The following is a 23,943-nucleotide window of genomic DNA, read 5'->3' as shown; positions in this document are numbered from 1 at the left end:
CTAACCTGGTGATTTGTATTTTTACTGGATGCAAATTACCAGTGATATAGCATAATTAGGATGCTGTTGCATTTGTCTCTATTGTGTGGCTGAAGACTTAAAATTTAATCTGTACTTTTGAACAGATAGTAGCTCTTCCCCTGTTATTTCATATGCAGGTATGATTGCGGAGCAGTTTGTTCCTGATGGACCTCATTTGAAGTTGTATAATTATGAAGAAAACCACTGGGATCACTTGTTGAACTGGCAGCATGCCACCATGTATCTATTCTATTGCATCTCAGGGCTGGTTGATATTGTAGCTTATGGAACGAATGCATTGCCAGTGGCCATGGATAGGATGATGCTTTCATTAGCTGTTTTTGTGGAAGGTGAGCTTGCCTATCTATTCAGAGATTTTTCCGGGGAACTTCAGAGAAAACAAGGAACAACCACATGTTTTAGAATAAATAGCAGTCCTTTGGGCTGTGATTATTAAAGTGACCGAAAGGAATTAAGTGTCTAATTTCAATGGGACCTAGGTCCTTAACTGTCATAGGCTCTTTTCAAAATTTCAACCTTAACCCTCCTAGATTGATATTTTCTAAGGGTATGTGAGGAGTTCAGAGGCATGATTGTAGCTCATGGGATAGAAATATATGTTGCCTTTGTGCTGCCATAAAAATGTTTTATGGGGCACAGAGTGAAAGCCAACAGATGTCTGTGCCTTCTGTCATGCCACAAATATTCAAATTGGTGGCTGCAACAGAAGGTAGTATTAAATTGGGCCACTTTATTGCGGTCTACGTCTGTTTGCTTATGGCAGAATTGCTCAGGTAGCATGAAACTACCCAGGCTTTCCAGCATCCCCTAGGGCAGGGTCTCTGTGGGCTTGAGGGCCCCATCCTGCACACCCAGACTAGTCCTGGATTTTCCCCCTCAAGCTTTGGGAGTGCCTGTGTCTGTTTTCCAGCTTACCCAGACATGTCTCTCCAGGATGCATCTGGGTAAGAGTGGGAAGTTAGGACTTCAGGGTGTGTTTCTGGAAGCGGGGGTCCACTGCCTGCAGACACACACTTTGTGCAGTGTATGGGGAAATGCCTGCAAGTGTTGGGGGGAAAGCGGGGGATGGGAGGAACTCTCATAGGGCGGTTCCCCGTCCACGTTTGCAGTCCATGCTCCACGCTGCTGCCAGAAACATGTGCTGGACATGTTTGCAGATACGTTCACATGGATTACTTACTCCTCCACATAAGGGGAGTCCATTTGTAAGCAGGGGTTTTTCCCAAGTTGGAGTGTGGCAACTGGGGGCACCTATAGACATCGCTGAAGCATGATCACCTGCATTGCAACATATCATAGTGCAGTTGACTGTGCTCCACCAAAGATGTCTGTTTCCAGCCATAGAGGTAGGTTTAAACCAGCTGTCCTAATTAGCTGGACAGCACAAGTCTGTCCAGGACCCTCAGTGTAAGTACTTGGGAGCTGAAGTCACTGCCTTTGTGGCTTCGCTGATATTGGTACCAGTGCTAGGTAGTGCAGAGCTTGCTAGTTTGAAACTAGCTTGGGTGTATCTACACATGCATCAGTCACCAGAAAACACAAGATGAGCATACTACATCATCATTCTTGTTACATTCTAAATATGGTGATTGTCTTTGTTACCAGTAATTCCTTTTTTTTTTTTAAATTGAGAAGTATGGTAAGGAGTCTAGCAGCAACCCACACCAGGGTAAATAATTTATCATCTCCCTCTCCCATTTTTGTTTTTATAGTACAAAGGGACCTGTTTTCATACCTTAATTCACTCTGAAAAAGAATTTTTAGAAGAACTTGATACAAAGAGAAAAAGCCCAATGTTTACTGTTTTGGGTTTTTTTGCAGAGGTTTTAGATGACAAAATGCCTATTTTAATCCTGTTGTCTTAAGACCAATCTTCTGTGTTGTCACAGGTTTCCTCTTTTATTACCACATACATGGAAGAGCCATGTTGGATCTTCATGTTCATCAGTTACTATTAGTGGCTATCTTTGGTGCAGCTATTTGCATATTTCTGGAAGTCTTTTTCCGCGGTAGCATTGTACTAGAGATGCTCCGTACAAGTCTGTGCATACTGCAGGGCAGCTGGTTCTGGCAGGTGAGTCTTTGTTTCCTGCCTTTTAAGATTTCTTCCTTGGTTTCTGTTAGTCATTATTCCTTTGCATATACCTCAGGGATGACCTCCTAGGCCAGTGGTTCTCAACCTGTTTAGACCCAAGGCACCCCTTTGGAAAATGCTTCCTTTTCCTTTTTCACTTTTTTCTTTTTTGACTACAGAAAAATAATAGAGCAACTCTTCTGTTGCATAGAACTCAGAAAGATCACAACAGTTGAACATTATAGATACCTATTTGAAATGTTTGGGTTTATCTGGTGAATCATCTGTAGGTGTTTGCACCCCTAACTATGATGATATTGCATGGCACCCCATAGCACCTTTAAAAAGATCTGGAGTGCTGCCACAGCCTGATTGTGAATCCTGTACTAGGCACTTGCACAATTCTTTTTATACACTGATCCCAGAGTATTCACAAAGGGCCATTAATCGTCAGTGCACTTACAGAGAGATGTAAGATTTTATTATAATACCAAGTTAAAGATGAGGAAACTATTTTACTACTACTTCTGTTTTCCCAAGTCCAGATAGTCCCTTTGTCTCCTTGGATTCAAGTACAAGTGTGGGGGGGGCAGGCAGCTGCTGTGGCTCTGATTTCCCCAGGGTTGGAGTTGGAGCTGCAGCTGCCCAACTTCTACCCTACCCCACACCCCACCAAAAACTTCTGCTCCTTTGCTGCTGCCTACCCACTAGGTCTGAATCCACTCCAGCCCAGGTCACAGAACACATGGTTGCTCTGGCCTCAGCCCAGCCATGCAGCAATGGTGTTGGCAGCTCTGGCCCTGACTGCTGCATGGCCAAGCTGGGGCTGGAGCAAATGCATTTTATGTCCTGGGCTAGAGCAGGGCTGGAGCCAGAGGGAAAGCAGCGGAGGGGGCAGAGGCTGTAGAAGGCAGGTTGGGGGGCAAATGGTAGGGGGCAGGCACCAGGGAGGGTGGGCACTGGGGTGTGCAGGCCCCAGGGGAACAGGTTGTGGGGGGGTGTCACAGGCAGCAGGGGGAAAAGAGAAAGGATCAGGTTACTTGATTGCCTTACTTCCTGCTCCCCTACCACCTGCCCGCCTGCCACTGCTTTATCTTCTGTAGCCGTGGGTAGGATGAATCTAGATGATCCTTCAATAATTAGATCCTGTAGATGGAAAATTATAACAAATTTTATAAATTCTCCATGTATAGGACCTAATTATTGGGGGTGTCATCTTAAATTCAGGGTTGTCTTGGATTGGGGTAGATATGGTAAATGAATGACAGAGCTAGGCATAGAACCCAGGGGCTCAAACTTGCAGTCCCTTGATATAATCATTAAACACTCTCCTAGCACTAACATGTGGTACATGTGCAGATCGATAGTTAATATTTCCTACTCCTACATAAATACAATAATTGTGCAGAGAAAGGATGTTAGTCCATAGTTAATAAAATAAGGTATAAAGTAGAGAAAAGGTCCTGTGAACACTGAAGTTACTGTGAAGAGGAAGGATAAAGGGAAATATCTTGAATGCATTGAGTTGAATCCATCTCTCCACTTAAAAGCATCCCAATGGGTCACTAAGGCTTAAGATATTTAGGCTCAAGGTAACTAAAGATTGGGCCAAAGCCCTTGCATAAAACACAGCTTGCCAATTTACAAACATTAGGATTTGAACAAGTAAAACTACAGCCCAGAACTTTATCACTTTAGTTATGCAGCATCAGTTACCTTTTTAAGATCTAGCAGGTGTTCCTATCACTACTTTGTCATTCCATATTTTTAGTAGGAGTTTAATAGCCATATGTTAATGAGTTATTGTCAGAACCATGTATACTCAAGATAAAGATAGTGGCGCATACTTATTTTATGAATTGCTGCACTAACGGGCACTTAGACTTGGCCTGATGCTGGAAAACTGGTCACTAGAGTGATTCTTTGTTTCAGTATGTCTAGACTGGCTTCCCTTTTTATATTCTGGCCAGACATGGAAAATTAAATTGTTGGCTGTTCCTCACAAACCTTGGACTTTTAGCACTAAATCAAATATGTAAAAGTTTTCACTGACAAGGAAAATATGACCTAAACATGAATCTTTTCCATAACTGAGCTCAAGAAAAATGTTGGGCATCTCAGAGCATACTGCTATACTTTGCAATATGGGCAGTTTTCTTGGTTGATTAAAAAATGTTACAACAGAAGAGTTAAAGGTAGTAATTTATTTTTTCTTGTATGTCTAGTATTCATTTAGACAAGTAATTGGGAAAGTGTTTTTGGTTTCAAAGTACACCACAGATGTAACTTGAAAAAATAAAATAGATGTAAGTGTGGCTTTTTCACACTTGGATTACAGACTTTACCTGTGTGTGTGACAGAATACCACACATTCAGCACTCTTACATGTGCTCTGGGTGTGGTGATATGGGGCAACACTTCTTAATTAGAGTGGCTCTGAGAGCTGCTCTAATTAAAGTGCCACTGCATCTCATGTATCAGCGTCCCTACGCTGAAAAATGGTGGTGGGGGCGCTTGAACAAAAGCTCATTTGACCCATGCTGTGATTTTTAAGTGTGGGGACACTGATTTATGAGACACAGAGGCTGATTAATCAAGTCTGCTTCAATGCACTAGAATTCCAGAGTGTTGCAGCAGCCTCTGCACTCATGTATGGGTACAGAACAGTACACATGTAAAAGATGAGTGAATTTTCTTTTTGCATTACCTGTGCTTTGCATGTGAAACTTGCCTTGCCTCAAAAGTTCCCAACTAAATTGCTGAGCTCTGACTCTAGAAGAGACTTAGTGGCACAGAGAATTAGTATTACTCAGTCTATCCTGGGTCAGCTTGGATAGTCACCAAGACTAGGGTCAGATATTCAAAAAGCCTGAGCTTGAATTGATTCAATCTTTGCAGGTTAGTCTAACCTGTGGAGATTGAACCGATTTTTAAGTGGATAGACAATTCACTTTTGATTCAGGAAATACAGGCACATTCCTGCAGTGGCTCAGGCTAGAAGCCAGGGGGCGCTAGAGTGAGCCCTCCCTTCCCTTCAAAAGTGCTGAGCTGAAGGGCAGGGGCCTGGCAGGACGCTATGATTAGGGAGGGGTTTAAATTCCCACCCTGGCCTGCATAGTCCCCAGCCAGGGTGTGCCTAGAGGGGAAGCAGCCCTTGTCAGGCTTTCTCGCACCGCTCGCTGCTCAATGGGTGAGGAGTGTTGCCAGACCCAGACCCTGGCCTGTGGCTCATACTCTGAGGCAAAGTGGGGGATGGTGGAGGGAGGACTGTTTATGTGACTGCATGCATCTGTTGATGGTACTGAGCTTTTCAATCTCCCTCTCCCTGCTTTTTCATATTGTCTGTAGCAAACTGACGGCACTCACAGGTCCCATGCTTTGAAAACCAGGTCATTTCTCACACCTCTCTCTGTCCCCTCTTGAACACTGACAGATTGTGCCCTTTGAAGCAAGCCAATAGCCAGCAGGGAGTTTATTATAACACAAGCTTATCAACCCATCAGGAAAACAAAAGCTTCTCATTGGACCAAGCTTTTCTTAAACAGCTTTTTCTTAAAGGCATTTGTAGGGAAGAATGGAGGGACATTACTAGCTGACCTTATGATTAATTTAAAAAAGCCCTAAGCAGTCACTGTTCTGTCTGTCTTTGTTCCAGTAAAATTGGAGACACACACATGGACACCTCTCAGCATTACCTACTACGGGGGTGGCATGACCGTGACCAGATGCCGGCTGGGGTTGTGCTGCTGGGGTCCTTGCTGTTGGAGAGGTGGGGATCACTGCTTGAGCAGTGGTGAGGGGTGGGGGGGAGAGGCAGGTGGAAGCCAGGAAGATGCTGCTGTGCCTGCAGCCTCCACCCCCTTCTTAGCCAGCTGGAGCTCTGGCTAGGGAGGAGAGAGGTGAGGCCAGCCCAGCTCTCAGGAGCAGACAGCACAGCCCAGGGCTGAAAAGCATGCTGGGATGCTGGGGAACTCTGTTTTAACTTAAACCAGGACAGATGATAGTTTTACACAGTAAAATTACTTTGTGCTTTTCTGCCTCTAAGACACTGTCCCGCATTTGTAATTGCCAGTAGTTTGCAGCTTCACTTCTGTTATTTTGAAAAGAAAATCTTTTTCACAGGGTGCAGAAGAGAGCAGTTCTTATTTGTCTTTATTGTTTTTATGCAAAGTGATACTATGAAACTCAGATTTGCAAAATCAAGTCCCTTCTCTTGAAATTAAGAAGACATGTTCAGATGCAACCAATTTTTATTTCTCATAAGGAAAACCTAGTAAGCAGGCTTCTGGAGTGCAGCGAGTAAGGCCAGTGTTTATGGGAGTTCAGGCAATCTTGGAGCTAGGCAGTTTTTCTAGCTGGTATTCTGTTTCCCCTTCAGACCACAAAATGGCTATGCATTTGGTCTCTACTCATACCATACAAGCTTGACTATTGCAGGATCATTCAGGCTGGTATGGAGTTTTTCTGCATGAGGAGAGAAGGAGCAACCAAGGTCCCCTGGAAATGTCACTGTGTCTTTGAAAGGATTTCTTTGTCTTTCTGCGCTATAGGGTTTTTTTAATGATCAAATTTGAATGTGATGCTGCATAATTGTTTTAATAACATCTTAGACATAATCATCAGTATAAAAAAAAATCTGTAAGCAGTTGCTGTGTGACGTGGTACACATGCAATATGTGATGTGGCACAGTATAGATATCAGATGAGTGTTATAAACTGTATTTCATTTAATTACAGATTGGCTTTGTACTGTATCCTCCAAATGGAAGCCCAGAATGGAACCAAATGGATCACAATAATATGATGTTCTTGACGATGTGCTATTGCTGGCATTATGCCTTTGCTTTTCTTATACTTGCAGTGAACTACACCATTGTCAGCTGGTAAGTTAATTGCAGAACTAAAACATGGGAGAACTGTGTTGTTACACCATGAGAGAGGCTTTATTTCAGAGGGGTCTTAGCTGAAAAAATTAAAATTGGGCTCTTTTTTTGTTCCTTTTTTCTTAAAAGAAAAATGTAAAATAGCATGTTGCTAAAGCATAAATCCCATGTAACTGACCCATTCAATGAAAGTAAAGAATAACCCTGGTGAAAGTTAGAGACTATTAAAATGTGAAGGTCAGATTATAATCATTCTCCTACAGCTTGCTTGTTATCAGTGCTTGCCTGTACCAGTATGTTAGTTGGGAGTGTATTAACATTTGATCTGAAGCCAGTAGCACAGACTAACAGACTTCACTGGATTAAATGTAATTTTCTTCTGGCCAGTTGTATCCAATGATTCTTAATGGTAGCCCTTTATCTGGTCTTGAAAAGTTTCCTCTGGTAAAACTTCTGGAGTCTTCATTTCTGTGGAATTGCACATGGGATATTCATCGCCGTTAGATTGCAGGATCTTGCCCATCTTTTTCGCCTATCATTCTCTCTCTCCTTTTTTGTACCCTTTCCATTTATCAGGCTGGTATACCCCTGATAGCCATTTATAGTTCTTGTAGTCTTCTTAAATCTAGTGACAAAAATGATTGCCTCCTACATCCTTTGCAAAATCATCTAGGTCAGCATTTGACTCTGTTTAATTTAGAATTATAAATATGTGGCTTATCTTCCCTTTCTTTTACCTTTTCCAGGAGAGTTCGTTCAAAGATTAAGCAGACTCAGTCTGTGGAGATGGGATTACTGAAAACAGCTGAGCGAGATCAGGAATCAGAAGATGAAATCTAGTATAAATTCTGTTTTACCAGTTTGCTGCCTTGAGTATATTAGGTTCATTGTTACCTCATTCCTAGATGTGTTTACCACCTTGTTCATTTCTTATATCACTCACTATGCAAAAAGCATCCTTTGAGTACTGTATAGTTCTACTGGATTGCATTCTTGTCTGCAGAGAGGAAGTAATTTGTGGAATTTTTGTTAGTACCTTATTTCTCACGTGCTTCAGTAAAAAAATATTTTCTTGTTATCCAAATTTATATTGGATTGGGTGATTACTGTAAATCAGTCAGTTCAAACTCATTAGTTGCTGAGTGATGTTCTGCTGCTGCTGTTGGAGAAGCTAATAGATTTCCATGTATTAAGATCCCCAAAAAGCTATTTTGTCTGAATTGTGCATAAAAGAACAGTGTAGATCCTAAAAAGAATGGAAAAAGCACAAGCATACAAATTGGTAGAAAAGTCTTACATTTACATTGTTGAATATATCAAAGAATGTCATTGCTCATTAGATAATTAGTTTATTACCATATGTATTCATTTCAATTTCAATGAAATGATCAGTTTTAAAAAAAGACTACCTGTCATTATGAGAAGCTACCTATTCCAGGGCCCCCTTCTTACCCTAGGTGTCCCAGTACAGTGACTCTACTTTCTACGGCAGGGAAAACAACTTCTTATAGAAGGGTTGCTGTGTGTTGAGTAGAGCAACAGCTGACATTCCAGTTCATTTTTTACCCCAATGATTGTTTTTCCCTCCATGCAGTTTGGCGGGATTTCAGCAGGGCACAGGAGCAGTTGCATGATGACACATGGTGCATAAATGTGCGTGCTAGGCTCAGCGTTGATAGCAGGTGTGCTTGCATACAGCCCATGGCAGAGATACCTGCACTGTTCCCCCTGCACTTCTTGCAAATACTGAGCGTCCTGTAGAGCAGTGTGCTGCACATAACAAATGTTTTCTCAATTTTAACTTTATTTGTGCAATGAAGCAATAGTTGAATTTAAAATAGTTTTATTGGACAAATTGAAGCCCAGTTCTTTGAAGTGCAGGGTGCCTTCAGCTGCTGTTACAGAAAAGATGTGCCTTGATATCAGGTGTAGGAATAGGAAAGGAATGATATGTGGCAAAATTTTAGTGAGCTGTATTGCATGCAGTTATACTGCCCCCAGAGGGTGGAACATAGGAAGTACAACTATGACCCAAGGTTATTCTTTAAAAGACTGCAGTTGCAGTTGGACATGAGTGGGCATTTGCTCTTCAACAATTTATTTTTTTGTAGGGTCTGCTTGTTAGAGTATAGAGCAGCAGTTTCCAATCTGTGGTACAGGTACCACCAGTGTTATAATTACTTTATATGACAAAAATTTAATGGTGGTACTTGGGTTGATCTTAAAAATGTGTTGGTGGTACTTAAGGTTGTATTGTTTTAAATTGGTAGTGTGCAATCTGTCAGAGTTTGGGAACCGCTGGTATAGAGTACAATAGGAATCCTTCGGGCAGTGTTACACAGAAATCATCAATGCTAGGTCATTTACTCTGCACAAACCTCCTTGTTTTCTAGAATGCTTCCTTTAAAAATATTTATTAAAGTATTACACTCATTGCATTTAAAAACAGAAAGCTGCGGAGGAATATGTTTTATAAAGGAAGTTCCAGCCCATTGAGACTGGAACTGGGGAAGTATGTTTTTTTCTTATTACACTAATGTTTTTACAATATACTCCTTGGCTAGAGCGCAGTTCTGCTTTCTGATATACGTCATCCTTTTCACTGGCAACTGTGAGTTGTGGGGGCAGGATTTGGTCTTTATGTGTGTGATAGTCTTCTGGATTATCCTTGGGCCTTCATTGTAAAGCTTAATATAGTTTAAAATCAAATTGCAGCAGGACTATCACATAAAAATCTATTTATCATAATTTATAGATGAAAGGGAACACAGGAATAAGAAAAACTCAAGACACTTTCTTTTGTATAGTTACTTCACTTTTAAATTTACAGATGCACTACAAGAACCTAGGCAGACTAGGTTCTTTGAGTTAATCTGATGTGTTTTTTAGACTAATTTAAATAGTTGGAAAACAAATTTTTAAGCAAGCTTTCAGGTTCAAAAACCCTTCATCAGGCTGAGACAAAGAAAGAACCTTGTCTGCCTATGTCCTTAGATTAACACGGCTACAAGAACCTGTTTTTTTCAGGGAATCCTATCTTCAGCTGCTGGTGTTTCAAGAGTGAAGCTATAGAAGACTAAGTTTTACAGAGATCTTCCAGGCCAAGCTAAACTTTAACATCTTTAACTCGGAACTAAATTTAAAATGTTGCATGCATTAAAAAGCATGGTGCTCAGGTATTCCCCACATTCTTCTCAATACTGTACAAATAATTCACATAACTCAGGGCTACCTTGAAGTGGGCTGAGCCTTGAGTATGTTAAAGGACACAGCCTGTTTGGAGTGTCTCTTTAGAATGAAAATTTTAATTGGTTATTTTTTAATTTATTTTAATCCCCATCAAGTGTCGGGACAGGCTGATGCTTGTAGTTAAAAAATACAGTTAAGAACAAAGATAAAGCCTGATTTATACCCTGAGAACAGTGTGCTCCCAAACTTTTTATTTGTTTAGGTACTCTGTGAAATGGGAAATTTGGACCCCAGAGCCTAACTTCACAGTACGTGTCTATTGATCCCGCCATTATTTGCTCTTAAGTGCTTTCCTTTGGTAAGTCTCGTAGGTCTCTGCAGCAGTAAGGCGGCCTGCCTCAGGACACTCCTGTGAATTAGGTATCTGTGTTTTCATGTTCCATATTCATTGGTATTTCCCTATCATCATGTCTAAGTTTTTTTTTTACAGCAGCCCATGGCATTATCTTCCTAGTGGAAATAATACCTACCTCTTAAGACTTGTGTGGCACATGGGGTCTAATCTCACATTAGTTATACTAATTATAACCCCATTAAAATCAAATGATCTGCTGGCATCAATTAAAGGACATTTCCATTGGCATCAGTGGTATTTTGGCTATTTATATCAGCCAAAAATTTGAAGCAGCATGGTTGTCATTGAATCTGACTATAATGTAAAAAGATGTTTTATTCTCTTTCCTTGAAATCTTATGTATAAAAGGAGCTACATTTCTGATATAGATAATACTACTGAACCAGTGGCTGCAATTGTTAAGAAAAGGAGATAAAACAAAGTACAGTCCTTTAACTGTTCGAGTATACAATACAGGGAACATCTCTTGCAGTTACCATTCCAATAGTTGAATGATATTGTTAAAATATAGAACCTTGGGGTTTATTGGAGAAACTTGGGTTGGCAATGAATCCAACTCATTTGACAGAGTGGGCCCAAGGGTGAGTTAAATATTTCAGTAACCTGCACTAGTTGTAAAACTAGAGGGGATTTAACATTGTTTTCCTTTTTAAAAACCTTGCTGTTTTCATGCTGATCTGCTAAGACAGTGAGAGCTGGTGTTGGAACATGAGGGCCAGAACTGGGAAGGGAAAGCTGGGCACACACTCTCTTTTAGACAGATTGTCTCTGATGAGACAAGAAGTGGGTACCCATGAGAACTCTTCTTTTCACTTTCTCAGTTCTGAGAATCTTTGACTGAACTCCTGGAAGTACCCATATTCATGGAACTAAGTTGTGGCATGATTCCAGCAACCGTGATAGAACTGGATGTTGTTGCTGCTTTTGTCACATGCTCCATTACAGTTGTCATGTAGGAAACCCATGTATGATTCAGTCTCCTGAGAGGGATGGCCTGCATCTTCCTGTGCTAGATTCGGCGGGTGCTGCGTAGAATAATTGGAAAGTTAGGAAAACTAAGAGTGTCTGATGCAGTTTGCCCTCTAGGAATTCAAAGAAACTACAGGAATCACTTGCATATAAAATACTTTTTCTTACTAGCAAAATTGGCATTGCAACTTGCTAAAATTAAAAAAATTAAAACATTTCATAATGTCTAGTGCTTTCCTTCCAAGTTTTCCCATATCTTATGTTTGCCTTTGCTAAATCTGTCTTTTTGGCAAGTAGCTTGCTTTACTGTATAGATAGACCTAAATCCTACATTTTAACAGGCAGGAAGGCATACCTTGTAATCCAAATCTCAGTTTCAGTACTGATTCTACTACTGTAATGGATCAAACCAGAACAGAGCACACCTGCATCACGCATCTTGGCATTTAAAATGCATAACTGGAATTTTTCAGCTCAGGCCAATTCCTCCTCTAAAACTAGTGATTTATTGGCTGCTCGTGGTTCTTCTGAGTAGCTTTTGACATAGAGGGGTGGAACTTGCCAAGTGGTTAGAGTTGTCACTTAAGTGTGAATTGAAGGCAGTCATAACCTAGTGTAAGATGGCTTGCAGGTGTATGGTGAGGATGTTCAACATGACTGGGTGGCATTTCTGTCTCCCTAGTTCTCAAATAGTATATTACAATGCTGAATTGAAATGAAGCTTAATTTATTAGAGCAGCAGTTCCCAACCCTGGGTCGTGACAAAATGAGGGTCGCAGGAGCAATGCCAACGGTGCTGCATGGAAAAAACAAGCCGTGCCACATGCTGGGAGCTCCCTTGCCCCTGCCCCTGGGTCACTGCCACTGCCACACTGAGCTCCCAGCAGTAGGTTGTGGGGGGGAAAAAAGGTTGGGAACCACTGTACTAGAGGCTAACTTCAATATAGGCACAACTATTTGATGCCATGATATATAATGTCTCGCATCTGGAGAAATATGTATTGACAGGAACATATCTTACAGCCTGATGTTCTGAAATTCTGGACTACCAATCCAGAGGTCTGGTGCTACCGTGCTCAAATACAAACAAGAGACTATAGTAATGTTTACAGTATTTATAGTATACTCAACCTGTCTAGTATTTTTTGTAATAGCACAATGAATCTAACCATCATCTTTTAGGGAGGGCTGTTTTTTAAGTAGAAAGTTTCACTCAAGTGTTTTCAAATGCTGTTCCTTACCATGTAGCTATTATCATTAAATACATTTGACCTTTGGCATTTCTTTATCAACTGTTATCATTTGAACTCAAGGAGTGGATGGAGTCTATCAAGTTTACAAATGTCATTTAAAAAAAAAAAGGTAACTGCTCTCGTAAATATTTAAATTATTGTTAAATATTGGTGCCTTTTAAAAAATGATATAGTGGTTAACAATAGACAAGATGTGCCTATAATTGTATTTAAATAAAATCAATTTATTCATCTATGAAGGCTCTTGTTTCCTTAATCTAATGGTGTAACTTTATGGTGGAGTATGAAGTCTGTGTTACAATTCTTTTGCAACTTTCCAAATGACTGCTCTGCCTCCATTTCCAGTTCAGTTTCTTTGTTTCTGTCATGCTTAATGTCCCTGGGAGGGGTTAGGGTGGGCATTTTTTAATCTCAGTCAGTGGTAGGGTCCACAAGAACAAGGGCATGCCCACCAATAGTAGCGGTACAAATTTGTGCCACCACCTTGTGCCTCAGTGCATGCCCCTGCCTGTGTGTTTTGCACCGGGACATTTTCCCACTGCTCTACATGCTGCAGGGGGGGCTGGCTGGGGCACAGGGTGCCTCAGCAGGGGTTAGCCATCCTCTGCATTGAGGCACACTGGGCCCTGGACTGCCTGCTCCCCTGTCTCTGCACTCTGGAGCCCCTGTGCTGAGGCACCCTGCACCTCAGCCAGCCACTCCATGCTGCACTGGGAGGCAGCCTTGGGCTGGTTGCTACCTGTCTCTGTGTGCTTCAGCATAGGGGCTTCACTGCGGAGCCCCCCATGGAGCACAATGCGCCCCAGCACAGAGGCTACATGTGCCTCAGTGCGGGGGCTCTGCAGTGAAGCCCCATGCTGAGGTATGCAAAGACAGCAGAGCAGACAGCGCAAGGCTGCCTGTTTCCCCCATCTTGAGGCATCCTGTGTCCCAGCCAGCCAGGGTGCCTCAGCATGGGGGCTCCACAGCATGCAGAGATGTGAGAGCAGGCAGCAGTGGGCTGACTGCTCCCCTATCTCTGCATTTGTCCCAGCCCTCAGGACTTTGGTGTGGGTTGCCCCGCTTTTTTTCCAGGATTTTTTTATTTTATTTTATTTTATTTTATTTTTTTTTTTTACTACCCGGAAATTGTGGTAGCAAATTTTGCCCCAGTGCTGCAAATTAGCAGCACCATGCACTGATTAATGTGCAACTTGTGCAGTTTGTGGTGCTGCAAAGAAGTTTACAGTAGGTTTACACGCATCAAAAACTCACAAATGCCTAACATTGAGTTTTAATTTGCCTTTTTTTATTAATGTAGGTTCACTTCAAAATGAAGACACAAGACCTGAAATAAATTAAAAATGTTTCAGCTTGAAAATCTTGAAATTGTCCTGAATTCTACCTCTTCTTCCCCTACCCACTTAGTTTTTTCAGGCAAAACTACTAGCTAAATTTGATCCAGAACTATTCACAAATAGTTTGGCTCCCCCAAAACTCAACATTATTCTCTGGAAAAAATTTCATCCATCTTTTATAAGCAAGTTTGAGGGCCCTGTCCTGCATATTGGAGGTGAGAATTTAACTCTCTCTGTGCTTCAGAGCACTTACTTGGGCTTTCTTTTAAGAGCTAGTAAAATTACATGAACAACTAAATATATCCAGTGAGGTTTCTTATATAAGAGAACAAAAAATTATCTGAATGGATTGGATAAGGCTAGTGCTTCTATTGCAAATTCATAGGTCTGAAGACTTGTGTATGAGATGTCTGGAGAGAAAAGCAATTTTTGAGGCTTTAGGAGTGTAAAACAGATGCAAAACAAATGTGATGCCTTTCTGCCAGAAAAGCAAGAAAGGGAAACTAGAAAACAGATATTTGAGCTTTATTCCATATGTTAGCCCAACCAAAATATTTGGTAGTTAAAAAGGCTAATAACTAACAAATAATGGCTGCCAGTGGACAGAGCAGTCCCCAGGCTCTTTGTGGGGGGGGGGCAGGACTGGTGCTTCCCTCTGTGGCAGCAGTGGGCCCCCCCAGGCAACACCTGCTTGCAGGCACCTGGCTTGGGCAGTCCTGGGGGGCACTACATTGGTGGAGGGAAGCACTGGGCCCCCACGCAGCTCAGACAGGCAGGCAGGCTCGAGGGGAAGGGGTGGGAGGGATGGGGAGGGCAGATTAGGTTTGCCGCATTTCTTGGGCAGAACCTGCTTTCCTGGGCTGCTGCCAGGCTACCTGCAGGGCTTCCTGCAGAGCTGTGGAGCTGCATGGATCCTGCTGCTTTGCTCTGTGGTTGTAGGGGCAGCAAATTAAAACTCCTTGAAGGACTTTTAGTTTGCTGCGCCCCAAGTCACTTAAGGTGCATTATGCCACCAAATTTTCTACAGTGACTGAAACTAATGCCTAATATGCCGCTGAGGTGTGCAAACACCAACACCAATAAAGCAGTGCAAAAGCATTTAGCCTACTTTAAAGTGTCTTGCACACACACCTCTCATTTCGTCTACACACAGCCCTAGGTGCACATGTAAATAGGACAGCACGTTGAGCTGGGTTGGAGCAGCCCCAGATGGCAGGGGGCCCTGGGGTTCAGCCTGCCAGCCCGGGCCTGCTCTGACCTGGCTCAACGTGATGCAGAGGGCTGGCTGGAGCACAAGGATGCTTCAGTGTGGGGCTGTGTGAAATTTCACCGGGTGTTTCATTTCGGGCTCAAAACAGCAAAATCGAAATGAAACAAAAGGTTTTAAAACAGTCTTGAAACAAAAAGAGGGCAATCGAAACACACACACAGTCACACGTCACGAGTTTTGTTTGTCAGCAGCTTGAGGTCCAGTTTCCCAGAAACCTCTGCCCCTAGCTCCATGAAACCTGACAGGCTTCATGGCCTCAGAAGGGGCTACCATCCCTGCTGTTTTTATCCAGATCTGCCAAGAAATGACAAAGTTATAGGCAGTTTCATGTTTCCCCTTTATAGCTTATGGGCAAAATGTTGGAACAGCGTTGAAACAGCGAAACAGTCTTGATGAAACGAAATGGAAGACTGCTTCAAAATGAAACAAAACACTGTCCTGTTGAAACGGAAGTTGAAATGAAACAGTGCTGTTTCAAACAGCCCGATCCGGCAGGTGCCTATATGTGCATTTCTGCACAGTAAATGCTGGTACAGGATACTAAGTGCTAACCTACAGTGGCATTTACTAATTTACTGCAACATGATAGGGTCACAAGTGTAGAAGTGGAGACTTTACTGCGGAACTGATTACACAGCTCCACAGTAAACTTCTCATGTAGACGTGCCCCAAAAGAATTAAGTTGTTATATTGTGTGGACTTCCATGTGGCACTGGACCAGCTGCTTAGGATGTAACTAGATAAAATAGTTAGAAATCAGATGAAAAACAGGTTAGATAAAACACTATAGCATACCCTAGAAACTGCTTGAAAATAGGAAGTAGGGAATTTCTTTCTTCCCAGCCTTTGTATACGGGATGTTACCTCTCACAAAGTTTTCTTCAAACCAAGGTGCCTACAAGGTCAAGATCACAATATGTAACAGGAGTTGAAATAAAATGCCCATATATTGTTATGTCAAGCAATGTCAGTCTCTGAGGGGAAAGAAAAGAGCACTGGAGAAGAGACTACTTATGCTATTTAATAGCAAGTAAGCTAAAATAAATTATTAAATAACTAGCAAATTGCCCATTGGGAATGACTGGGGGGCAGGATGGTCAGGGACAGAGCGTTGCTACCCAGCGCCCCTGTTGCTGCCACTCTGTCTCTGGCCCCAGGTGCTCCCCCCACAGTGTCTGGCCCCAAGGGGCCCCCCTACCCCTAGTGCAGCCCTGTACATCCACCTGCCCCCTGCCGCTCCACCTTGCACCACCGCCGGCTCCCAGGAACAGCGAGGGGAGGGGAGTTTGCATGTGGCGGCATCTGCCGCCACCCAGCACCCCGCATCCAGCCCTGTGCGCCCCACCCCCATCCCCTGCTGCTCCTGGTGCGGGCCTGTGGGCCCTCCCCACTACCTGCTGATCCACCCCGCACCGCCGCCGGCTCACAGGAATGGAGGGGAGGGGAGCTTGCATGTGGCGGTGACCACCACTGCCACCCTCTGGCCATGCTGCCACCACTCTGCCTCTGGCCCCGTGTGCCTCCCCCATCTGATTCTGCACTTCCCGAGTCCCACCCTGTGGCACCACTGCCTCCCAGGCGGGGGGGAGGAAGTTTGTATGAGGCAGCTGCAGCCGCCACCCAGCACCCTGTGCTGCCACTGCTGCATGTCTGGCTACACGCAACCCTCTTCCCCTCCCTGGCTCCCATCCCTCCTGGCTGTTCTCAGGGCCCAGCAGCATGCTCTGCCACTGTGCCCCTCCCCTCCTGCTTCCCTCCCCGCTCCTTCTCCCTGCCACCTCCCCCTCCCCCGTTGGCTTTTGTTGGGGCCTTGTGGCGGTGGCGAGGTCAGAGCTGGGAGAGGCCAGGCCAGTGCTGCACCGTCAGCAACCTGCACTGTCACTGCCTCCAAGGAGCGGGGCTGGGGGTGGCTCTGCTCTGTCCATTCCGTCACTGCCATGATGGCGGTGCTCTGCCGCTACCGCCTCCTGTTTGGAATGTCCTTGGAGCACTCTGGTTGTTTCAGACAGCCAATCAGAGTGTGAATAAAGCATTATGGGCAGACAGACTAAGACTTTTATATATATAGAATATTCAAAGGAGGCAAAAAGGATATCTGTTATTCTGCATAATTTTTAAATAGGTCAATAGAATTTTTATAATAGGGATATTGTTTTGAAGGGTGCTGACAGATGTGGAAATTAGTCTAACCAGGTCTCTTACTTGACTAAGAGGAGTGACAAAGAGAAAGAGAAGAGAAAAAGATGCTGATGCTATGTGTTTCAAAATGTTCTAAGATAAGGAAAAAACCTTCATGCCTTGTTTTGTCATAATATATTAATCTCTGTGTGCAGATGTTAACCTCCTCCTTTCTGGGAACCAGAAACTGATAGCTGTTCCCAAAACACAATGTGTTTGCTGAATAAGCAAACTGCCTACGTGTGACAAACAAATGATCAACTTCTTCCTGTTTCTTCAAGGTTGCTCTGTCTGAGCCATGCATCTTTTCTCGCTGTCTAAAGTATAAATATGCTTGCAAACTTATAGAGTTCAGAGTTCCTTTGAGAACCCTCCTTGTGATCACTTGTATAGCTCTAAATAAACCAAGATGGCTGTGTCAATTCTGATACAACCACAATGCAAAGTTTGATTTCTTCCACACAGACATGGAAAAAAACCCAACAAAACAGCACTTTACTGGAAGAGGAATCACATCAGTTTGACTTGGCTCCCTAGTGTCTGTATAGCTCTCACGCTTCAGTGGGTCTTAAGCAATTTTATCTAATAGCTGATTCAATCACCTATTAGATAAAAGTGCCAAAAAGCCCCATTGAAATGTGTGAGCTAAACAAATGCTGGCTGAGCTGGGTCAAATGACATGATTCCTCTTGTGGGTATGCGCTGTGCTCAGCACAGGGGTGTGCTGAGCTGAAAGTAAAGCACTGTTTTGTTTTGGGGGGGTTTTCCATGTCTGTAAGCAGCTTAAAGGATTTTTGTATCTAAGTTCTGCTCACAGTACAAAAACCAATAGTATAGACCTCCTGCCTTGAAATAAATGACAGCCTGAGTGGAAGCAATGCACCAATTGCTATAACTTTAGCTATTTACAACTTGAAGTGAGCCAGCTGCAATATATGAGAAAAGAAAATATCAAAGATAGTTTTTGCTGCTGTTGTTATACTTTGTTCAGGCTTGAAAGTGGAAAGTGTGGTGGGAGAAATCTCCCTAAGGTCCGTTGTTTAGCTGTAATTTGATTGACAGACAATGCGGGTAAAGAAAGACAGCTGTTTATTTGTTTGAGTAAAGACTATAAAGCCAGCAAAAGGCAAAATGGCCCCCCCTCAAGGGTGAGGCGATTTTTTATATTTTTTATAACAAAGCAAGACTATATGGTTAACAAAAAGCAATATTTGGGGCGGTGTTTTATAAATCTTTGTAACAGCATATTTTTATTAAGCTGAACTAGCATTTTTTAAAAGCTAAAAGTTAAGTAACAGTAACATTATGTTAGTAAAACCTTATACAGTAGAAGATATTTTTTAAGGACACAACCAGTAAGCTCAAACAATGGTTTCTCTGTCTTATCTTATTTTTAGCTGTAGCTGATTTTTTTTTAGCACACAGACACAGATTTACTTTTTAACTCAGAAAATGCTTGTTGCAGTTAAAATAATTACTTGACACAAGTAAAGGCCTAGCTATCATTTTGCCTTGTGGTCAGCTGCATTATTAGGCTACATCATGCCTTGTATTTAGCTGTAAAGCTAATATTTTTTAAAAATCCAAATTATTGTAAACCTAACAGTATGCTTTTAGAAAACTATTTTATTTTAGGGTAATGACAAACCTGCGGACTATAACTTTTCACTTTTTTTTAATATTTTAGAGAAAATTTTGGAACACACTTTTAGGTATTTAACTTTTTGTGGGGTTAGGTTTTGATGATTGATGCTGGATATTTGTATAAACTGACCATATATTTTTATTTGTCTTTGTATAAACTGTTGTTTTAGAGAGCATAGACACTGAAAACAGCACAACAGGCAGATTATAGTTATAACAATTTTAATTAAGCTTAATATAAAAGGTCTAAGCCATCCTGTAAGGGAAGGTAACTAATTTGTGAGCCAGCTAAGAGATGTATCTTTGGGGATTTTTGTTATATTTTCGGCTTTTTGGATATGGACAGCTGTATTATTGAGGTGGGTTTGTATTATTGTAAAAGAACTGTTAACCCAAACGCAACATTTTGGTCTGATAATTGTGTAAGCTTTTTTTTGAGTAGCGAGGAGAAAATCAAGGGCTATATGGTTTTGAATTATTATTTGTCTGAGTTTTTTTTGGGTGTCAGCCAAGGCAGCAACGGCCTTTGAGAGTTTTTTGTGATTTTTATTGAATTTATGAGCCATGATTTTTATCACAGCTTGTAGGCGTAGTGTAAATCTTTTAAGACAAGCAGTGTCTATTTCTGGGAGTATATCTGTTAAAGAACACCCAACTAATATTTTTTTGGTAAGCAGAGTTTTTTGATATTTATTTATTATATCACGGCTTTTTTGTAAATCTCTCTTGTTTTATTATCTGCCCCGTGGAAGGTGTGTGGCAAAGGATGTAGAGGGTTTTAGCATTGTCGGATAGCAGATATCTTTTTTTTTGGCAGGGATTTTATGGTAGGCGTGGGAGCCACAGACCCAGTATTGTCTTTTTAAAGCAGCAAGGTTTGAATATTTAGGAGGTATTTGGCCCCCGTTTTTTAATTCTAGCACCCCGCGTTTATCCTTTGATTTAAAGGAAGGATTTGTAGTTTTATTGAAGAAGCATTGTCCCCGGGAGATATCAGTGTATAAACAATATTATAAGGTATTATTTAAAGAGGAGATGGGGGTGTAGATAGGATTAGAGCCCTTGGTTAAATTTTTGTTGTTGTAGAAATCATTGTAAGAGCTGTAATAGGTAGGAGTTGCTGTGTTATTATTATGTCAGTTTTTTTTATTAGAACTAGTAAAATAGTGGTGACATATGTTTGTGTCTAAATTAATGTAGTCTGATATTGAGCAGTTTATATAGAAACATCAATCTTTAACAACAGGCTTTATTAAAAGGAACTCTTGTTGACTTTGGTTTTAAGCTTGGTTATTAGAGGGGTTTAAAAGTGACTCGATGGGGCCCAAGGGGATGGGAGTTATAGGAATGTTTTCTTGAGTGTGGAGAGGAAAATGACTGTATATCTAATAATTATTTTGGTTTTTTGTTTTAGCGGCTCTTTTAACGTATTGGAGGTATATATTATTATCAGAGATGTGGGTAACATTAGGTTTAAGAGTAGTCTTAGCCTGAGGAGATTCTGCAAATTGTCTGAAAACTGGGTGGCTAGGCTTTATATAATATTCTGTTTTATAAGTAAATATCCGAACTTTTGTTGAATTATAGCAATGTGAGGGAGGATATTAACGGGCAATGTTGACTTTTTTGTCTATATCAGAGAGTTTGATTGAATCGCTTATCTAGACAGGAAAACCTCGGGCACCAGGATTAGCACATCTGTAGCAACTGGCAGCTATAGCCGACCCCTGTGAGAGACTTATTTTTTTAGCAAAGAGAAATATTAGAAATAACATAGTTATAAAAACTATATTATAACTAAAATCAGCACAAACAGTATGTATAACCTTGCAGCTCTAATAACTGATTTTTTGGGACATGTTATAGTCTTAAAGTGCTCGGTTTTAGTTGATCCAAAAGTGTCTAGAGGATGTAGTATTTGGAGTTTGGTGTTTTCTGGGCTGGGCAGGACCCCAAAAGGGTGACAGTTTATTAGTGGACCTTGGTTAGTTTGAGTTTTATATTATCTAACGGGCTGCAGGTCCAGGAGGTGTTTGTTTTTATTTTTTTGTCTGTTTCTGGCTCACCCTTGTCGCGGTCAGGTGGGCGTGCGGTGTTTTTATGAAGTCCGCAGTCATCTTTTTCTGGCTTTTTTTTTTTTAGGTCAGGGAAGCTCGTGTTGGAGCTGATTTTGAGCTCAGGTGAAACTTTTGTCTTTTTTGTATGAGTATAATGAATATAGTTGTTTTTCTCTGTTATTTTTATGGCGGTGTGGGAGGTGAGGAGGACTTGATATGGTCCTTGTTATCTAGGTTTAAGGGGAGACCGTTTTTAAGTTTTTATATATATCCAGTCTCCAGGCTGGATGTGATGTGTTGGGACATCGGCAGGGAGTGGTTGGCTTAAAGCAGCATATTTATGGAGAGATTTTAACTGAGACTGTAGAGATAAAATATAAGAGGTGAGTTTTTTATCGTCTAAAAGAGAAGAAGTGTGAGTCGGTAATAAGGGGAAATGTTGGGGAACAGGGTGTTTAAACAGCAGCTCGTAAGGGCTGAGCTTTAGTTTTTTTTGGGGGGTAGTTCTGATGGACATAAGGGCCAGTGGGAGAATCTTAGTTTATTTTAACCTGTTTTTAGCACATAGTTTTTTAATTTTTTGTTTTAGGGTCTGATTTATTTTTTTTATTTGTTTTGAGCTTTTTGGGTGTCAAGGGGTATGGAATTTTTATTTTATTTTTAGGCAGCTGGCCAGTGTTTTATTTATGTTAGCAGTAAAATGCGATCCTTGATCGCTTTTAATGATACGTGGAGGACTAAACCTGGGTATAATTTTATTAAGGAGTATTTTTATTATTTGTTGTGTTGTAGCTCTTCTGGTGGGGAAAGCTTTTATTTATCCCGTGAGTTGGTTAACAATTATTAGGAGGTTTTTGTATCTATTGTCTTTAGGCATATCAGCAAAATCTATTTGTAGTCTTTTAAAGGGAGTATAAGCCCAGGGGCGGGCTCCAGGGGGTTCTGATTTTTTTTTTTTTGATATTAAACCTTTTGTATATATTGCAGTGTTTTAAAAGCCTTTTTGTTTCCTGGTAGACTCCGGGTGTATAGAACAGCCTGTTAGTGATAGTGGCAAGTTTTTTATAACCTAAATGTTTGCTTTGATGGAGTTGGTGTAGATAGGGTTTAAGAGCTGTTTTAGGTAACACTATCCTTTTATCTGGCAATCGCCATATTCTGTCTTTTTTATAGGTGGCTCCTGTCGCTTTTTATTTCTGTTGTTTTAAAGGTGGTGTAGACTCGTATATTTTTGGCTCTAGCAATATTTTTAAATATGTCTTTGACTGGGGAATTTGAGCTTGGAAGGCTAGGGCGGATAGTGGTTGTAAGGCTGTTGTTTGAGCTGTAGCATCGGCCAGGGCATTGCCTTTTGAGACTTGATCTCTCTTTTTGGTATGAGCTGGGCAATGCATTATTGTTAATGTTTTTGGCAACATTATAGCTTGTAGGAGATTATTAACTTGTTTAGCATTTGATATTTTAGTTTTAGAAGCTGTCATAAATCTTTTCTGTTTTTATAATTGTCCAGTGGCATGACAGATTTTAAAGGCATATTTAGAATCAGTCTAAATATTTATAGAGTGGCCCGATGTTAATTGACAAGCTCGTGTAAGGGCAGTAAGTTTAGCCGCTTGTGAGCTCAACTGCCCAGGCAGTGGTTTAGCTTTAAGTATTTTAAATGGAGTTATTATTGTATAACCCGTTTTTTTAACTCCATTTATTAATTTTGAAGAGCCATCTATAAAAAAAATCAAGTCAGGGTTGTCTAAGGGTAGGTTATTAAGATCTATCCTGGGTTTGTCTGAAAATGCTGTAACTTGAAGGTAATCGTGGGAGTCTGGTTTTCCGTTGCTGGGTAGAGGTAATAGAGTAGCCGGATTTAGGGTATTATATCTCTCTATGACCAGGTTTGTAGTTATTAAAAGTGTGGTTTTATACTTGTTTATTCTCTGATGAGAAAAATGTTGAGTATTTTTTTGGAGTAGAAGTAGGGCAACTGCATGTGGAGCCTTGAGGATAAGGGGATATCCGAGGACTAATTCCTGGGCTTTTTTGACTATAATTGTAGCTGCTGTCATTGTATGAAGGCAGCTTATTTTTCCCTTTGTCACTGGATCTAATTGTGTAGAGAAGTAAGCTATCGGGCGTTGGGTGTTTTTTAAGGGTTGAGTAAGTATCCCAGAGGCTATTTTTAGTCGCTCATGGACAAAGAGGGTGAAAGGTTTTTGATAATCTGGTAGCCCTAGGGCAGGGGCAGAAGTTAAAGCAGATTTTATATTATTGAAACTATGGGCAGCTTTATGATTCCAAAAGAATCTTTTGCCTCTTTTGTAGTAAGCTGTATAAGTGGTTTGGTTAACTTTTTGAAGGCTGGAATCCAGGAGCGACAGAATCTCACCATTTTCAGCAGACCCCGAACTTGACGCTTTGTTATAGGCTTGGGAATATTTAGGATAGCTTGGATTCTGTCATCACTCAGGCGTCTTTGGCCAGGCTCTAAAATGTGGCCCAAGTATTTAACAGTGGATTTATAAAACTGAAGCTTATTTGGTGATACCTTGTGGCCTTTGGCGGCTAGTGCAGTGAGTAAAATGATGGTGTCTTGAATACATGTTTCTGATGAGGCAGAGCATAAGAGTAAATCATCCAT

At 41.4% G+C, this 23,943-nt stretch overlaps 1 protein-coding gene across 2 annotated transcripts in view; it reads left to right on the top strand.

Moving 5' to 3' along the window:
- The window catches only part of TMEM45A (transmembrane protein 45A), a 32,046-nt gene extending 18,986 nt beyond the window's left edge, over window positions 1-13,060 (top strand). For both annotated transcript variants that reach the window (XM_019476265.2, XM_006258340.4), the window contains 4 exons: window positions 159-371; window positions 1,932-2,116; window positions 6,854-6,999; window positions 7,746-13,060. In XM_019476265.2, the coding sequence (XP_019331810.1) occupies window positions 159-371; window positions 1,932-2,116; window positions 6,854-6,999; window positions 7,746-7,839 (638 nt within the window). In that variant the 3' untranslated portion in view covers window positions 7,840-13,060. The remainder of the gene's footprint in view (window positions 1-158; window positions 372-1,931; window positions 2,117-6,853; window positions 7,000-7,745) is intronic.
- The last annotated feature ends 10,883 nt before the right edge of the window (window positions 13,061-23,943 follow it).

The sequence above is a fragment of the Alligator mississippiensis genome, chromosome 1 (genome assembly GCF_030867095.1).
Source record: "Alligator mississippiensis isolate rAllMis1 chromosome 1, rAllMis1, whole genome shotgun sequence".
In the NCBI taxonomy this organism is placed as follows: Eukaryota; Metazoa; Chordata; order Crocodylia; family Alligatoridae; genus Alligator; species Alligator mississippiensis.
Note: the sequence above shows the minus strand (reverse complement) of the source record. Positions and strands in the feature narration are given on the sequence as shown.